The sequence below is a fragment of the Pseudochaenichthys georgianus genome, unplaced genomic scaffold (assembly GCF_902827115.2).
Source record: "Pseudochaenichthys georgianus unplaced genomic scaffold, fPseGeo1.2 scaffold_350_arrow_ctg1, whole genome shotgun sequence".
Lineage (NCBI taxonomy): Eukaryota > Metazoa > Chordata > Actinopteri > Perciformes > Channichthyidae > Pseudochaenichthys > Pseudochaenichthys georgianus.
This window is the reverse complement of record NW_027262960.1, coordinates 75,782-94,587: the sequence shown is the minus strand read 5'-3', so window position 1 is coordinate 94,587 and position 18,806 is coordinate 75,782. Positions and strand designations below refer to the sequence as shown.

At 46.5% G+C, this 18,806-nt stretch overlaps 1 protein-coding gene across 1 annotated transcript; it reads left to right on the top strand.

The window, feature by feature from the left end:
- The first annotated feature begins 1,614 nt into the window (after positions 1–1,614).
- Positions 1,615–10,436, top strand: LOC117442201 (DNA topoisomerase 1-like). The gene is made up of 7 exons (XM_034078201.1): positions 1,615–1,682; positions 1,886–2,331; positions 2,423–2,560; positions 4,598–4,676; positions 6,970–7,071; positions 8,104–8,184; positions 10,367–10,436. Exons 1-5 carry the CDS (start codon positions 1,615–1,617, stop codon positions 7,028–7,030), a joined length of 792 nt encoding a protein of 263 aa, XP_033934092.1. The 3' UTR covers positions 7,031–7,071; positions 8,104–8,184; positions 10,367–10,436.
- The last annotated feature ends 8,370 nt before the right edge of the window (positions 10,437–18,806 follow it).

The window sequence follows — 18,806 nt, the reverse complement described above, 5'->3', positions numbered from 1 at the left end:
ACTTTTACTGTAACAGAATATTCCTACACTCTGGTACTTCTACTTTTACTGAAGTACCAGATCTGAGTACTTCTACTTTTACTCAAGTACAAATATCTGAGTACTTCTACTTTTACTCAAGTACAAGATCTGAGTACTTCTACTTTTACTCAAGTACAAGATCTGAGTACTTCTACTTTTACTCAAGTACAAGATCTGAGTACTTCTACTTTTACTCAAGTACAATATCTGAGTACTTCTACTTTTACTCAAGTACAAGATCTGAGTTCTTCTACTTTTACTCAAGTACACGATCTGAGTACTTCTACTTTTACTCAAGTATAAGATCTGAGTACTTCTACTTTACTCAAGTACAAGATCTGAGTACTTCTACTTTTACTCAAGTACAAGATCTGAGTACTTCTACTTTTACTCAAGTACAAGACCTGAGTACTTCTACTTTTATTCAAGTACAATATCTGAGTACTTCTACTTTTACTCAAGTACAAGATCTGAGTACTTCTACTTTTACTCAAGAACAAGATCTGAGTACTTCTACTTTTACTCAAGTACAAGATCTGAGTACTTCTACTTTTACTCAAGAACAAGACCTGAGTACTTCTACTTTTACTCAAGTACAAGACCTGAGTACTTCTACTTTTATTCAAGTACAATATCTGAGTACTTCTACTTTTATTCAAGTACAATATCTGAGTACTTCTACTCAAGTACAATATCTGAGTACTTCTACTCAAGTACCAGATCTGATGCTTGTACTGTATTAGCACATCTAAAGTGGAACCTGTCATATTGTGTATTGAGGCTCTCCTGTTCTCCAGAGAGGAAACCGAGTCGACCTGAAGCCGTGAAGAAGAAACTTCCTGCCAAACCCTCCTGGAGACGCCCCCCCGCCGCACAGAAAGTAATACCAAGAAATACATAAAAAACATGAAAGAATAAATAATAATAATAGTTGTCAATAAGCACCGATACCATCTATTCCCCATAAGAACATGTTGTAGCCGACAGAGCCGGTGATAACTCTTTCTAAATGAAGGTATGACGTCCTGCTCGGTGAAAGCTATGAGCTGTTCCTGTCAGTCGGGTTTATTCTAAACTGCTTCTGGACGGAACATCTCCCGGACTCTCAGGCCCCGTCCACACGGAGACGATATCAGTAGTATCCGCTAACGTTCTTTATCGTATATACGGGTCGTCCACACGAGACCGGCACGGAGCCCGAATCCGATTATCGGCACAAACCCGCTCCCACGGTGGGTCGGTCTGAGGGCGACACGCTTGCAGCTCCGTGTCTACGCCCTATACCAGTGACCACCAACTGGGGCGACTGTGGCGTCGGCGGAGTGGTTAGTGCGTTCGCCCCCCACCCATTGTTTTTTTTACAACGTCTCGTGAGTAAGGTGCAGTACCGGAGTCCAACAGAGAGGCAGCAGCTGTGGGACAGTAGCCGTGAAGAGTCTGCTAAGCGTCATGCGTCACCCCCCCCCCCCCCCCCCCCCACAACAATCAGCAAGAACATCTGCCGTCTTCTACCTTGTTTGTTTGTGCCTTATGCTCGCGGGTCTTCTTCGCTGCTTTTGGTGTATTTTGTGGCGCCACTTACAGGCCCGGCATATGTACGACAGCGCCTCCAGCGGGTCGAGCGGTCTCGTGCGGACGGACACGTTTCTTGAGCCGTTTCCGTGTGGACGGGAGAGTTTTTTGAAAACGACTTCGGTTGGATATCGGTTTCGTCTCGGTTTCGTCTCCGTGTGGACGGGGCCTGAGTCCCGTGTTATTAATTGATCCCTGAAGTCTCAGACGTTTCCTCCAGAGCCTTTGAAAGTGTGTATGTGCATTCAGTCGAGGGACTTTCAGAGCTCTAATATGCCCGGTGACTCTTCAGAAGCAGAACCAAAGAGCTGCAGAACCACAGAACCAAAGAGCTGCAGAACCACAGAACCAAAGAGCTGCAGAACCACAGAACCAAAGAGCTGCAGAACCACAGAACCAACGAGCTGCAGAACCACAGAACCAACGAGCTGCAGAACCACAGAACCAACGAGCTGCAGAACCACAGAACCAAAGAGCTGCAGAACCACAGAACCAACGAGCTGCAGAACCACAGAACCAACGAGCTGCAGAACCACAGAACCAACGAGCTGCAGAACCACAGAACCAAAGAGCTGCAGAACCACAGAACCAAAGAGCTGCAGAACCACAGAACCAAAGAGCTGCAGAACCACAGAACCAACGAGCTGCAGAACCACAGAACCAACGAGCTGCAGAACCACAGAACCAAAGAGCTGCAGAACCACAGAACCAACGAGCTGCAGAACCACAGAACCAAAGGTGAGTCTGCACCGCGTGAACGTGGAGCATTTGAACGAACATGTTAAATGTATGGATTTAAAGGGTAACGTCGTCTCTGTCGCTGGAGCAGGTTCAACGGGCAGAACGCAGTGGGACAGTACGAGCAGCACTACGCCCAGCTGGAGGCCTTCAGGAGGAGGGACGTCCTTCCTCCTCCTCCTCTTCCTCAGGAGAGAGAGAGGGAGCAAACTGTGGAACCGTTCCAGCTGTGAGTTTTGAATATTTGATTATTGTTTGTTTTTTTAAATGGAAAACAACAAAATATACATTTTCCACTTTTCTCAATGTACCTATGATGATGTCATACTTATTACATATGGGCTCTGAAAGCTTCACTAAACACAACCCTATCTGTTCGATGTGGATGGGTTGAATGGAGAAGCATAACATCCTTTTAGTTTTTTTTAGGTCCGACTTTGTTGTTGTTGTTGTTGTTGTTTTGTCTACATTAAGATTAATACTGAAGAATGTTTGACATTGAGAACTAGAGCTCTGGTTTCTCTGGTCTGGTCTGGGTCGTTACTAAAAAAAGTAATATATTACACTACTTGGTTATCCTCAACTTAAAGTCGTTGCTTTACTCGCCGGCCCTCCCGGCAGGCAGACCACGCAGACTGCTGAAGTTCCATGGTCTCTTGGTTCAGTTGTCGCAGACTGATCCAGATCCTGAATGCTCTCCGATCTGACCGTGGCTGTCCTCTGTCTCCTGCTATCTGTATGTTGCGCAGTGTGTCTCTGAACGATGTGAGTCCACTGCACATGGGCAACATGTCCTCTACTATGAAGGATGCTCCAAGCCTGTCCATCTCTGCTTTGGTTTCCGCTCCTCCACATTCTAATTGCTGCTGCTTCGGAGTCGGCGGCGGCGCACTCACAACATCCTCCCTCTGGGTCCTTAGCTGTTAGCTTCACCTTAGCATGTGTTCTTTGCAGGTGCGTGTTTCCAGCAGTGGATAACAGCTGCTGGCCTGGACACAGTTTGCACCTCACCGTCACTTCCTGTCTATCATTCGGACCAACTCAAAGTAATGGGCATAGCTCCGCCCCTCCAGAGTTATCGCTGACTCAGCCATGTTTATGCAGCGCTGCACGCGGAGATGTGGACGCGCAGATCACGCACATATAAACCTGCGGCGGAAACCCCTCCCGTCTGTCAGTGTGATTATGACTGCTTTTAGCAACGAAGTAACGCGGGTCGGGGCAATGTTAGTAACTGTGGTGTGATTACGGAATTATAAAAGCAACGCGTTACACGACTCCGTTACCGACACAAGTAATATTATTACAGTAACTTTGCTACGCGTTACACCCAACTCTGATCAGAAACACATTATTATATGTGTGTGTGTGTGTGTGTGTGTGTGTACCTTTAGACTAGTGCTTCTCAAAGTGTGGTCCGCGGACCACTGGTGGCCCGTGAGCGCCCCCTAGTGGTCCATGAGTATATTGGTAACATTTCACATTTGAAATAAATAAATACATTTAAGTTTTCCGCACTCTCGCGGGAATATCTCCGCAATGGAGCGAGCTTACGTTTCACTTTCGATTGCATGATATAGCCCAGGGCAACACCTTCGTCACACATGTTGCCACCTGTTTGTACCATTTCCAGGCGATTTGTAATCTGTTCTAGAAAAACCATGTGTTTTTTTATATTTGTGGAGTTAGGTGGTCCGCGAGTGTTTTTTTTATTGGTTAAGTCCTTGGTATGAAAAAGTTTGAGAAACACTGCTTTAGACACACACACTCTCTCACACACACACACACACACACACACACACACACACACACACACACACACACACACACACACACACACACACACACACACACACACACACACACACACACACACACACACACACACACACACACACACACACACACACACACACACACACACACACACACTTCTGCTTTCGTGCTCGTGTTCATTGACGTTGTTTTGGAACCGATATGTTGATGACAGGCGCCTGATAGGAAATAGGTGAGATCTCTTCTGTTGCTTGTTTGCTGAGGTTCATCACATTTGTCTCGTCATAATCTCATCATCAGGGTTTAATGATTATTCTCTATGTTCAGATCGATCTGCACTGCAATAGTGTCCCATTGTGATGTCACTATGTCCCTGAAGTCAACAAAGGAGACCAATAGAGGCGTTTCAATTAAAATATAATACATTTATTCTCTCTAAACACATTATTGTGTGTGTGTGTGTGTGTGTGTGTGTGTGTGTGTGTGTCAGTGTGGCTGCAGCTCGTCATGAATACCTGCAGCGGCGACACGACGCCAACCAGTACAAGCTGCGAGCGGAGAAACAGCTGGTGAGAGAAGCTCAGAGCGAAGTTCATATTTCTGATTCCTTTCTCATTCAATGAAACGTGCTAGCTGCTCACTCAGCTGGTGCTATGCTAGCTGCTCACTCAGCTGGTGCTATGCTAGCTGCTCACTCAGCTGGTGCTATGCTAGCTGCTCACTCAGCTGGTGCTATGCTAGCTGCTCACTCAGCTGGTGCTATGCTAGCTGCTCACTCAGCTGGTGCTATGCTAGCTGCTCACTCAGCTGGTGCTATGCTAGCTGCTCACTCAGCTGGTGCTATGCTAGCTGCTCACTCAGCTGGTGCTATGCTAGCTGCTCACTCAGCTGGTGCTATGTTAGCTGCTCAGTCAGCTGGTGCTATGCTAGCTGCTCACTCAGGTCCCTCCAGGTCAGACTCTATGGTCAGACCGCACTGCCACTCAGCTGGTGCTATGCTAGCTGCTCACTCAGCTGGTGCTATGCTAGCTGCTCACTCAGCTGGTGCTATGCTAGCTGCTCACTCAGCTGGTGCTATGCTAGCTGCTCACTCAGCTGGTGCTATGCTAGCTGCTCACTCAGCTGGTGCTATGCTAGCTGCTCACTCAGCTGGTGCTATGCTAGCTGCTCACTCAGCTGGTGCTATGTTAGCTGCTCACTCAGCTGGTGCTATGCTAGCTGCTCACTCAGCTGGTGCTATGCTAGCTGCTCACTCAGCTGGTGCTATGCTAGCTGCTCACTCAGCTGGTGCTATGCTAGCTGCTCACTCAGCTGGTGCTATGTTAGCTGCTCAGTCAGCTGGTGCTATGCTAGCTGCTCACTCAGGTCCCTCCAGGTCAGACTCTATGGTCAGACCGCACTGCCACTCAGCTGGTGCTATGCTAGCTGCTCACTCAGCTGGTGCTATGCTAGCTGCTCACTCAGCTGGTGCTATGCTAGCTGCTCACTCAGCTGGTGCTATGCTAGCTGCTCACTCAGCTGGTGCTATGCTAGCTGCTCACTCAGCTGGTGCTATGCTAGCTGCTCACTCAGCTGGTGCTATGCTAGCTGCTCACTCAGCTGGTGCTATGCTAGCTGCTCACTCAGCTGGTGCTATGTTAGCTGCTCAGTCAGCTGGTGCTATGCTAGCTGCTCACTCAGGTCCCTCCAGGTCAGACTCTATGGTCAGACCGCACTGCCACTCAGCTGGTGCTATGCTAGCTGCTCACTCAGCTGGTGCTATGCTAGCTGCTCACTCAGCTGGTGCTATGCTAGCTGCTCACCCAGCTGGTTCTATGCTAGCTGCTCACTCAGGCTCCTCCAGGTCAGACCCTATGGCCAGACCGCACTGCCACTCAGCTGGTTCTATGCTAGCTGCTCACTCAGCTGGTGCTATGCTAGCTGCTCACTCAGGTGGTGCTATGCTAGCTGCTCACTCAGCTGGTTCTATGCTAGCTGCTCACCCAGCTGGTTCTATGCTAGCTGCTCACTCAGGTGGTGCTATGCTAGCTGCTCACTCAGCTGGTTCTATGCTAGCTGCTCACCCAGCTGGTTCTATGCTAGCTGCTCACTCAGCTGGTTCTATGCTAGCTGCTCACTCAGGCTCCTCCAGGTCAGACCCTATGGTCAGACCGAACTGCCACTCAGCTGGTTTCAGAAAACACAACACTGTTCAAGAATAAATGGAGCACTGCAGAAAGGTGTCGTATCAAAGCGACTGTATCGTTCAGGAGAACTTCCTGTTAGATATCAGAAGACGATAGAACTCTGTGCTTTCAAGAGCAAGCTGTCGTATTCATGTATACATCCAAGACGAGAGGTATGAAGTACTTGAGTAAAAGTAGAAGTACTCAGATCTTGTTCTTGAGTAAAAGTAGAAGTACTCAGATATTGTACTTGAGTAAAAGTATAAGTACTCAGATCTTGTACTTGAGTAAAAGTATAAGTACTCAGATCTTGTACTTGAGTAAAAGTAGAAGCACTCAGATCTTGTACTTGAGTAAAAGTAGAAGTACTCAGGTCTTGTACTTGAGTAAAAGTAGAAGTAATCAGGTCTTGTACTTGAGTAAAAGTAGAAGTACCAGAGTGTAGGAATACTCTGTTACAGTAAAGGTCCTGCATTCAAAATGTTCAAGTAAAAGTATTCTCATCAAAATATAGTGAAAGTAGCGACAGTAAAAGTATTCATTGTGCAGAATGCAGATCAGCTTATGTACAAATATGAGTTTATATTCTGAAGAGTGCATCTTTTTGCTGAAATAAGCATATCAATAAAAAGTATAAATAAAATCATTTAAAACTCAAGCCGGTGCAGCGGTGACCTCTGACCCCTCTGACCTGCAGGGGCTGCGTCCGTGTACAGCGGAGCGCCACAGGAAGCCCGGGGGTCCGCAACAGGAAGTGAAGCACCTGGGACTCCAACATGCTCCTGAGGACAGGAAGCAGGTGTGTTCGTGTGAACTGTAAACACATCTGTCTGTCACCAAGCTTCTCTGTCCCAAGGTTTCGCAGGACGCAGTCTACTGTCCCGCAGCTGCTGCCTCTCTGTTGGCCTCCGGTACTGCACATTACTCACAAGACGTTGTAAAAAAAACAATGGGTGGGGGACGAACGCACTAACCACTCCGCCAACGCCACAGTCGCCCCCGTCGTGCGGGCCGGATGAGAAAGTCTGGCGGGCCGGATGTGGCCCGCGGGCCGCCAGTTGGTGGTCACTGCCCTCGGTTTACTGCTTTGGGGGGGTGCTGCCTGAGCGGGGGGGGCATTGGGATATATCTGTTTTAAATCCTCTGGAGCAGAGAGGAGCTGTGGATTATTGTTATCGATTAGTGCATCAGGGTTTCTTAGGGTCAGAAAGACTAAACTCACGACTTCCGTTGGCGGGGCTCCGTTGGCGGGGCGCAGCACCCCTCCAAAACAATGGTAGGGGAAACACTGCGTCTCTTCAATGCGTCTCAACCACAGACCTTAGTTCAGATAGTTTCCTAAACCCTATGGAGAGATCCCATTGGCTCTGAGACGAGGGGACAGGAAGTGGTGACATGCTCCACTCTATACGAGCTGCATCGACTTCAATAAACAGAAACCGTGCAATTTCAAAGTGTAGTTTCAAAACATTTCTCACATCTTCTTCTCCTCGTTGACAAAAGTATTTCACCAGATATTGGAGACTGCAGTTTAAAAAGAGAGAAGCAGCTCTGCTTTTGGGCTGGAATGACTAAATGTGTGTGTGTGTGTGTGTGTGTGTGTGCGTGTGTGTGTGTGCGTGTGTGTGTGTGTGTGTGTGTGTGTGTGTGTGTGTGTGTGTGTGTGTGTGTGTGTGTGTGTGTGTGTGTGTGTGTGTGTGTGTGTGTGTGTGTGTGTGTGTGTGTGTGTGTGTGTGTGTGTGTGTGTGTGTGTGTGTGTGTGTGTGTGTGTGTGTGTGTGTGTGTGTGTGTGTGTGTGTGTGTGTGTGTGTGTGTGTGTGTGTGTGTGTAGGAGTACCTGCGTCAGCTGGATGTCATCAGGCAGCAGTATCACCAGGAGATGAGACAGATGAAGCTGAGAGCTGAAGTTCAGGTACAAACACTTTAATAAAATCAAATGGAATAAAAACAAAGTGTTTCCACTTCAGGCTCAGGTTGAAGGTCATGTGCAGAAGGTTGAAGGTCATGTGCAGAAGGTTGAAGGTCATGTGCAGAAGGTTGAAGGCAGGGGCGCCATAAGGGGGTCAAAAGTTAGGACGATTCTAAGGGCCCGTGACTGACAGGGGCCCAAAACATTTTAGAACATTAAGAAAAAATGTTTAAGTAACCTTTCATCAATCATCAATAATTAACATTAATATATCGTCATATTGATGATGTACTCACTAAACTTACGATTCATTTAACTTATTTTTTTCCAAAGTTAATTATCCAAAGCATCGAACACCCCCCTATGTTTACATGTAATGGTTTGGTCCTGCCTCCAAACGCTGTGCGGCACCGGCCCTTTCTAGCAGCACAGTGAGAGCATGTGAGGAGGGATGCTAGTGCTTACGTGTGTGCAATGTCTCAACGACTCACAAAGTCAGGCTTTCAAAAAAGAAAAGAAAGGAGAGAAAGGAGAGAGAGAGGGACTAAAGGCCGACAGTATGTCACCCAGTTCTTCAAAGAAAAGGTGGGTGTGGTGGAAATGAGTCTGTTAGCTAAGCGTAGTCCATCGTAAATAATGATTGTAATGTTTTGCTGACATTAACTACTGTTAATATCTTCACAGAAAATGCTGAGGTTTTTTATTTCACTGCTCTTTTAGCTGACATTTAATAAATGCAGGTACATTTTTAGCAGGTATTCATACTAAACCAGTTGTCCCCAGTGGTGTAGTGGGCGTTGGACGCATGCTCTTTTTTTTAATAGTCTAATAAATATAAAATCATTGCCAGTGTTATCAGCTGCAAGTGTGTATTCGTTGTAATAATGACAAAAACATAATACATTTCACAGTAATTATAATACAAAATAAAAACGATGATTCGTCATCACGCTCGTGACCCCGCGGCGAGCTGGGGGTGTGTCAAGTGACTCACCCACGGCCAGCTCGTCGCCTGCCGGTTTTGCGGCAGCTCTTTCCCTCAAGAACGCTAACGAAAAGGCTCTATAATGGCAGGCAAACATTACATCACATTTAGCTGAGGCTTTTATCCAAAGCGACTCACAATAAGTGCGTTCGACCAACAAGATACAACCTTGAAGAAAACAGAATCATAAAGTACGTCAGGTTTCATAGAGCTAAACATTTAGGTGCTACTCAACTGGCTTTAGAGGAGCCAGCCCTTTGTTAGTATATAAGTGCTTTGTTAGTAGTTCTATCCTCGAGGTGGAGTCGAAGGAGATGAGTCTTCAGTCTGGAAGGTGTGTGAGCTTTCTGCTGTCCTGATGTCAATGGGAGCTCATTCCACCATCTTGGAGCCAGGATAGCAAACCCACGTGTTTCTGCTGATGGGAACTTGGGTCCCCCTCGCAGCGAGGGTGCAGCGAGCCGTTTGGCTGATGCAGAGCGGAGTGCACGTGCTGGGGTGTACGGTTTAACCATGTCCTGGATGTAGGAAGGGCCAGATCCATTCGCAGCATGGTACGCAAGCACCAGGGTCTTGAAGTGGATTCTAGCAGTTACCGGAAGCCAGTGGAGGGAGCGGAGGAGCGGCGCTAAAACACATTTTTTACTTGACTTCTTTTCTAAAAAGAATATAATTCACAAGAAGAAAGAGGCTAGCAGCACCGAAGCTACAAGTGAAGCTGCTACTAGCACTACATCATCAGAAGAGCCGCCTAAAGACGTGGATAATGCTAGCTAACGTGCACGTTAGCTGCGCTAGCAACGTTCCCCTGGCTAGCTCAAGCTCACCTTTCCCAGAGGTATGGACGGAGGAGATGTGGCGGAGGAAACAAGAGGCATAGGCCTACCCGTGGATAGACTGCAAAGCTGGGAAACTGGGCTGCAAAGTTTGTTCATCCACTTCGGATTTAGCAGTCTTCAAAACGCAAGGTGTGTGTGTGTGTGTGTGTGTGTGTGTGAGTGAGAGAAAAGCAGCGCTGTCTGCTTATTTGCGTTGTAGAAGGTTGAAGGTCATGTGTAGAAGGTTGAAGGTCATGCGTAGAAGGTTGAAGGTCATGTGTAGCATTCAGGATGTTGAAAAGAGTAAGACTTTGCTCTGTAACTTCATTTTGAACCATAATACAGAATAAAACATTAACATGTCATCATGTTTCTGCGTCAGCCTCAGCCTCTCCTCGAACAAGGAACCTTTGTGCTGGAGAACCCCCGAGAGCCAGCTGCACCTGCTCAGGTAAACACTGACAACACGTCCTCTGTTGTTTTTGATTATACTGTCTTTGTTTTTGTATCTTGTACGGCGACCTTGAGAGCCTTGAAAGGTGCCTATATGACAATGATATCTGTGATGCAGCGCCATGCAGCTTTGAAGGAGACAAGGAGGCGTTGGGCGATACGAAAAGACACGTAATGAATAAAAAGTTCAGTTTAGGCATACACCTTAAAGCGTATGACCCTAGTGTGTACCGCACTTTCGTCAATAATGGTATTTATCTGCTCGAGTTGTGTACGTCCATTATTACTAATGTTTTCAACAATTTTACAACTCAGAGAAATGGGCGAAGCCTGCGAGCTAGTTCAGGAAGTCAACTCCAGCACCAAGGATACATTTACACGTGACGCGCCTCTAACAACCAACCAATCTCATCCGTAGTGATGAAAAACAAAGGGGGTGTTGGCCTGTGTCACCTCATATTAATACCCCAGTGAAACAGGAAGTCATGGTTGACCAATGAAGAGTTCTTAATCAAACAGGTGATCCTACAAAGGTAAGATATGACTGGAAATATACTTCAGTTAGATTTTAATCATAGGGTTTTCTAGGCGTTCCAATAATTGTGGTTTCACACAAAATATTTATTTAAAGTGAAGATTTTTCTTTCTTTCAATAATTTTACTTTACTCACTTTGTGAATATTTTGAGTGAAATATCATGAGGAAAAACAATAAAGAAATGTTTTGCATCTTGTTTTGTTCATTTTTACTAAAGGGGTGCCAATCATTCTAGAGGGCTCTGTATTCCCTATCAATTTGACCTTTAATGGACCAAACTGTGCAGGGTAACTCCTCTGCTTTTCATTTAGTTCATGTTGAACGCAGCAGCAGCAGCAGCATTAGCGAAGCAGCATTAGCGAGGCAGCAGCAGCATTAGCGAGGCAGCAGCATTAGCGAGGCAGCAGCAGCAGCATTAGCGAGGCAGCAGCAGCATTAGCGAGGCAGCAGCATTAGCGAGGCAGCAGCAGCAGCATTAGCGAGGCAGCAGCAGCATTAGCGAGGCAGCAGCATTAGCGAGGCAGCAGCAGCAGCATTAGCGAGGCAGCAGCAGCATTAGCGAGGCAGCAGCATTAGCGAGGCAGCAGCAGCAGCATTAGCGAGGCAGCAGCAGCATTAGCGAGGCAGCAGCAGCATTAGCGGGGCAGCAGCAGCAGCAGCAGCAGCATTAGCGAGGCAGAGGCAGCAGCAGCAGCATTAGCGAGGCAGCAGCATTAGCGAGGCAGCAGCAGCAGCATTAGCGAGGCAGCAGCAGCAGCATTAGCGAGGCAGCAGCAGCAGCATTAGCGAGGCAGCAGCAGCAGCAGCAGCATTAGCGAGGCAGCAGCAGCATTAGCGAGGCAGAGGCAGCATTAGCGAGGCAGAGGCAGCAGCAGCATCATTAGCGAGGCAGAGGCAGCATTAGCGAGGCAGAGGCAGCAGCATTAGCGAGGCAGAGGCAGCATTAGCGAGGCAGCAGCAGCATCATTAGCGAGGCAGAGGCAGCATTAGCGAGGCAGCAGCAGCAGCATTAGCGAGGCAGAGGCAGCAGCAGCAGCATTAGCGAGGCAGCATTAGCAGCAGCGAGGCAGAGGCAGAGGCAGCAGACCTGGCAGCTCAAATAGAGCGTCAGGTCAAGGGTCATGTGTTTTGTTGGCTGCAGAGGGACGAGGCGCGTCACGTGTAAATCTATCAATTCGGCTCGAGTTGACTTCCTGAACTAACTTTGCAGGCTTCTCCCCGTCAGTTTGAACACCGAGGTTTTTTTCTCCGTGACATGAATCGTGGAGCTTCTCTCCAGAAATCAAACATGCCATTATAATATGCAAGTCAGAACAAACTAACAACAATACCTAGCGTATTAGTCTCTGGCAGCATTTCCTCTTATGTCTCGGCTGCAGGACATGGAGGCAGCTCTGAGGTCAACTAAACATTCAGCTCAAGAGAGTTTCATACTTTCCAGATTGAAAACATTTGAATATTTCACATAAAATAACACAAACGACCAGCTCTGGTTTTAGCTTTCCATTCAAAGTCATGGAAGTTTGTAAAACATTGAGTGAAGCAGCCAGACTGCATAGTCCTGCTCTCAGTGGAGGACCGAGTGGATTCACAGCCCAGTGAGGGTGGAGGTCTCTGTTGGAGTTAATGTCCAGGCTTCTTTATCTTCCACAGCCTTGAAACGATAAGTGACCTGCTCCATCGAAATCAGTCGCATTGACCTAAGACACATGTTGAGTTGTATACACTGCTGGAAAGAGGAGAGTCCTAGCTTCCTAATGATATCAGGATTGTTGTTGTTCTCCAAATACTAAGCGAAATATGTCACATTATATAATGACTTTCACCGAGTCCTCACTTTGAGAGAAAAGCCTTCAAAGTTTTCTCTTCGATCTGATTGGTTATTAGCAAATGATCAAAATACTACGGAGGGAAGATATTTTCGTTTGGAGGGGAAGCGCGAGTGTGTGTGTGTATACGTGTGTGTGTGTATACGTGTGTGTGTGTGTGTGTGTGTGTGTGTGTTTGTGTGTGTGTGTGTGTTGTGTTTGTTTCCCGGGGAAAACCCTCACGAGAAACACCGGCTGTTGTTGTGCCTGCTGTGACGTCAAGTTACTCCGTTCTCCGCTTGTAATTATGCCGAAGAAAGCCAAGACTTTGTTTATTTGAAATCAGATGAAAACAAACTGTAACGGACCCTGCCGTGTTATCTATGATTACTATACGCCTTGCATTCATAATGTCAGCCGGAGGGAGGGGGGGCGGCGCTGCGGAACAGCAGAGTGCGAGTGAGAGGTGCCTGTCTTCGTCCCTTTACAAGCTTCAAACATGTATTTATCGTGTGATTTTGGAAATAAAAGTTTCACATTCTGAAAGCCAAGACTTTGTTTGTTTAAAATCAAACAAAACACCCGAACCCCGAAAAATGTTTTTTTTACGCAAATAATAATAATAATAATAATATATAATATTTTTTATAGCGCCTTTCAGGAAACCCAAGGTCGCTTTACAAGTCGGGTAGGGGGGGGGAAGTAGTGGAAAAATAAACCTATTAAACTAACTAGTGGGGAAAGCCTTAGTAAAAAGGTGCGTTTTGAGGGCTTTTTTTGAAAATGTCCAGGGTTGGGGCGCTGCGGATTTCGGGGGGGGAGAGAGTTCCAGAGGGTGGGGGATGCCACACTGAAGGCTCTGTCACCAAAAGTCCGCAACCTGGTGCGGGGGGTGGAGAGGAGATCCTGTCCAGATGATCTTAGCTTCCGGGATGGAGTGTGGTAGCGGAGAAGGTCAGACAGGTATTGGGGGGCGAGGGCATGGAGGGATGTGTAAGTCAGAAGAAGGAGTTTATAGGTGATACGGTGCTTGACTGGGAGCCAGTGGAGGTGGATCAGGGTGGGGGTAATGTGCTGCCAGGGCTTGGTGTGAGTGAGCACCCTGGCAGCCGAGTTCTGCACATACTGGAGCCTGTCCAGGGCTTTACTGGGAACCCCGAAACAGGACTCCGTTGCAGTAATCCAACCGGGAGGAGACGAATGCATGAATTGAGGGTCTCAGCCACGGAATCAGAGAGTGATGGTCGTAGACGGGAGATGTTCCTGAGGTGATAGAAGGCAGACTTAGTGACGGATTTGATGTGTGACTGAAATGAGAGAGTGGAAGTCAAGGATGACACCCAGGTTACGGACTTCGGGAGACGGGGAGATGGAACAGCCGTCAATGTTGGAGGAGGAGATCCCCAACCTTCCGGAGCAGTGCTTTGGGGGCCACACCATGAGCTCAGTCTTCTTACTGTTGAGTTTGAGTAGATTTGCTGTCATCCAGGGTTTTTATGGCATGGAGACAGTTGACCAAAGACTGTGGGAGGGGAGCTGGGCGGATGGTGAGGTGCTGAGATAGAGCTTGAGTGTCGTCAGCGTAGCAGTGGAAATTGAGACCGAATTGACGTATTATCTGGCCAAGGGGGGAGCATGTAAATGGTTGAAAAGTAAGGGACCAAGCACAGAGCCTTGGGGGACACCATGGTTGACTGGTGGCCGAGGGGGAGGATGAGCCGCTGATGCTAACAAACTGAGACCTGGTTGATAGATAGGACTGAAACCATGACAGAGCTGTGCCAGTGATGCCAAGGTTGTCAGAGAGGCAAATCCACGTTTATTTTGAAATGAGCCGTTTGAGACTTCCGACTGATTTCGATAGAGCGGGTCACATGTTTGCTGTTTGTTTACGCTGTGCTGTGGAGGCCCAGCAAACCCACAACAACCTCTCCAAGCAACGGCAACAGTGTGAATCTGAATGTACCCCCTGAGCAGATGACGAGTGTTTGTTTGTGTGTCATTTCTACGAAAGGAATCATGTTTGAAATACAGTTAGATGATGAAGAAGAGGAAGCAGAGGAGGAAGAGGGGGACGGAAGAGAAAAGCAGCAGGAGGAGGAGGTAAGGATGTGCAAAGAGAACTGGATCCAGCGTTGGAGGCGGGACCTCGTTCATTCCCTGTTCGAGCTGGGTCGTTTATTTAGCTCAAAAATGATCCGCGTTTCTTTCCCAATGTGAGTCAATGGGGAAAACGTATTTTCGTGCCCATAGAGCGGAGCAGGGATGACGTGTTTGTGTAGGTCGACCCTGAAGGAAGCGGCTGGTTCCCTCGACTCAGAGCCAACGAGGATTCTCCAGAGGGTTTAGGAATATTGTAAAAATTAAGTTCTGTGGAAAACGAAGCTGTTTGATCAACGTTTTGTTCAGGATAATCTCCACATGTCCACTTTCATAATGTTCTAATCATAAATCTAATGTCCAGAAGCTACATGCTAACGTGATGCTATAAAGGAGCTACAGGCGAGTCCAGCAGCACGACTTCAACGTCACGCCGACTTCAGATCCAGATTCAAACTACAGATTCTAGATGGAACCAGTTGAAGCTTTTGTCTGAACACTTTGCAGGAGGCAGGGACTGGCTTTCAAGCAGAACAGAAACTAACTCAGAGGTGTGTTCACGTGTTCGGCGTAATGACGTTCAATGCGTCTCAACCACAGACCTTAGTTCAGCTATCTTCCTAAACCCTATGGAGAGATCCCATTGGCTCTGAGACCAGGGGACAGGAAGTGGAGACATGCTGACTCACTTCCTGGTTTTAGGACTCATCACTGCACCGCTCTATAGACGTCACGGACTCAAACGGAAGTTGTAGTACCGCCATTTGGCCACTACAATAATTTGCTTAAACGGCTGCCGCTCTTCATGGGGTTTTGGTAAGAGACCTCTCCTCTTTTCTCTCTCTCCTTCTGTTCCTGAACCCTGAACAGAGAAGTGGACCCTCTGAACCGGACTCTGAGCTTCCAGGAGGGGGAGGAGCTGAAGCTCAGGGACTTGGTCAGAGGGGAGGAGGGGGTGGAGCCAGAGGACTCCTCAGACTCTACTGGACGCCCTCGCCAACATGGAGGTGAACTCCAACCACAGCACGGCTGTCATCGAGGAACCATGGTGCAGTACACTTGTAATACAGCTGTATATAATGGTATACTAGTTAGTTAGTTCGTATGTAGGTTAGTTAGTGAGTTAGTCAGTCAGTTACTCAGTTAATTGGTATACACTCAGTTAGTTAGTAAGTCAGTTAGTTGTTACTGAGTTATTTGCTTAGTTGGACATGTAGTTAATAAGGCAGTTAGTAGGAACGTTGGTAGGTTTATTTGTTAGTCAGTCTGTTCGTTTGTTAATTCATTAGTTAGTTAGTAAGTTAGTTAGATAGTCCGATAGTTAGTCAGTCAGTTAGTTAGTTAGTTACTTAGTTAAACTCAGTTATTAGTTATTTAGTAAGTTAGCCAGTCAGTTAGGTATATAGATAGTTTGTTATTTAGTAAATTAGTCAGTTAGCTGTTTTTTTGTACGTCAGTTAGTAGGTTTGTCTGTTAGTCAATTAGTTAGTGAGTTAGTTAGTGAGTTATTGGTTAGTTAACTGAGATAGTTAGTCAGGTAGTAGGTTAGGATGTTTGTGTATCAGTCATTTAGTCAGTCAGTTTTTAGGTAAGTTAGTAGGTTTGTTAGTTAGTTAGTTAATTGGTAAGTTACAATCAATCAGTCGGTTACTTAGTTAGATGGTTAATTATTTAGATATTCAGTTAGTAAGTCAATTTGTTTTTAGTCAGTCAGTTAGTGAGGCAGTTAGTTAGTCAGTTAATTGGTAAGTTACCTCAGTTAGTTAGTTAGTAAGTCAGTTTTTCTTTTAGAGCGGCTGAAGGCTCTGGACCCCTGCTGGTTAAATCCAGTCTCACAACAACAAAAAAACGTGAAATAGCTACGTCTGTCCACTGGGCAAAACGTAGCATATTCACAAAGAACCCTCTCAAGACGTGACATGGATGCAACATGTGTTCCTATTCATCTCTAATGACCGGTGTCCACGCTTTCCCAGCGCGAGAGAACATGGCGGACACCCGATTTATTTTTAGTGGAAAATCCTAAATTGAAGGAGAGTTTGATTAAAATGCTTTTTGATTACATTTCTAGCGAGAAGCTGACATTGTACTTTCAGAATCTACGTCCACTGGATTTGTAGGATCCATAGTTTGATAGATATTACCAAGATTATTTGAGCTTCCATGTTTGAGAGTGGTTAATTTCGTCAGCTATTTTTTTATTTAGTTTTAGTCCTGTGTTAAATTTCCTTTTTAGTTTTAGTCATATTTAGTCACCTTCATCCTGTTTACTATTTAGTCAAGTTTTAGTCGACTAAAGTCGGAGCATTTTATGGAACTGCTGGGAGAAAACTGACTATCAGACATGTAAAGTTATCTTTGATAATATTTCGTCTCGTCACTTTTCGTCACGATATTGCATGATGATTTCGTTACAGTTATTGTTACTGCCGTCGGTGCCGTCTCGTCATCGTCTCGTTTTCGTCATGGAAAAAAAAGATCGTTGACGAACATATTTCGTCATAGTTTAGTCAACGAAATGAACACTAGTCTTGAGAGGGTTATTTGTGAGTATTACTACGTTTTGCCCGGTGGACAAACGGAGCTGTTACACGTTTTTGTGTGAGACTGTGTGGGTCAAACAGAAAGGTGGAGTGCAGTGAGGAGGATGGCAGGTTCAGGTTCTTTATTTGTACCCGTAGGTAGATTTAGTTTGCAAGTAGGGGTGTAACGGTATCCGTATTCGTCCCGTCACAGTTCGGACGTCACCGGCGAATATGCCTTTTTTTACGAGTGGGAAAAAAGTCTGTCACGCGGGGCAGTATTACACTATATATAATCCAGGGGGCGGTATTGCGCCTAAAAGCCAGCCTTCCGTAAATAACAAATGAAGAACAAGAACACAACAAAACCAACACAATACATGAAGAAGAACAGTTAGTAGCTATGGCGAGTTCACACAACTCACAGGAGCTAGAAGACCCACCTGCTTCTTTTGAATCAGTGTGGGGGAACATTTCGGGTTCCCTGTGGACTATAACAACGATGGGGTGGACTACAACAATGATGGGGTGGACTACAACAACGATGGGGCGCACCCCATCGTTGTGGATCGGACGAGGACGGTGTGTCTGCGTTGGTCGACAGCGGTGCGGTATGCTGGTGGTAACACGTCAAACATGCTCAATCACATCCGAGTCAGTCTCAGTCCCCAGCGAGAGCGTTTCCTCGACGGCAGGTAACCATAGTTACCGCCAACAGATCTGCCCTCACTGCTGACAACGGAGACTAACTCGTCTTTCTGAAGAACAACTTGAAAATAGAGTAAAGCTTGAGTACCTTTATTTAGGCGTAATGGCCTCACACACTCACACGTTAATTACACATGTTAGACATTGCTCCTAAAGGGACAGATTTTATTTAGTTTATATTTATCATTGTATTTATTTTATATTTTGACATCAGGAGATGTTAGACAGTTCTGTATCGCCTTTTAGTGATTGTGATTGAAACACTTTCTTATTATTTATTTTAATATCTTCAAGACATTCTTTTTAGTTGTTCAGCTTATTGAACCTCTTAGTTTGACATCAGCCGTTATAGATAATATGGCCATCTGAGTGTGTGTGTGTGTGTGTGTGTGTGTGTGTGTGTGTGTGTGTGTGTGTGTGTGTGTGTGTGTGTGTGTGTGTGTGGTGTGTGTGTGTGTGTGTGTGTGTGTGTGTGTGTGTGTGTGTGTGTGTGTGGGCTCACTCTCTGGTGCTATGCTAGCTGCTCACTCAGCTGGTGCGATGCTAGCTGCTCACTCAGCTGGTGCTATGCTAGCTGCTCACTCAGCTGGTGCTATGCTAGCTGCTCACTCAGCTGGTGCTATGCTAGCTGCTCACTCAGCTGGTGCTATGCTAGCTGCTCACAGCTCTCTGGTCTATGTAGCTGCTCAGTCGC

Coding starts and splice junctions, on each gene's coding strand:
- LOC117442201 (XM_034078201.1), top strand. CDS start 1,615: ATGTACGACAGCGCCTCCAGCGGGTCGAGCGGTCTCGTGCGGACGGAC. Junction 1,683..1,885: donor ACGTTTCTTGAGCCGTTTCC/GTGTGGACGGGA, acceptor GTGACTCTTCAG/AAGCAGAACCAAAGAGCTGC. Junction 4,677..6,969: donor TGCGAGCGGAGAAACAGCTG/GTGAGAGAAGCT, acceptor TCTGACCTGCAG/GGGCTGCGTCCGTGTACAGC.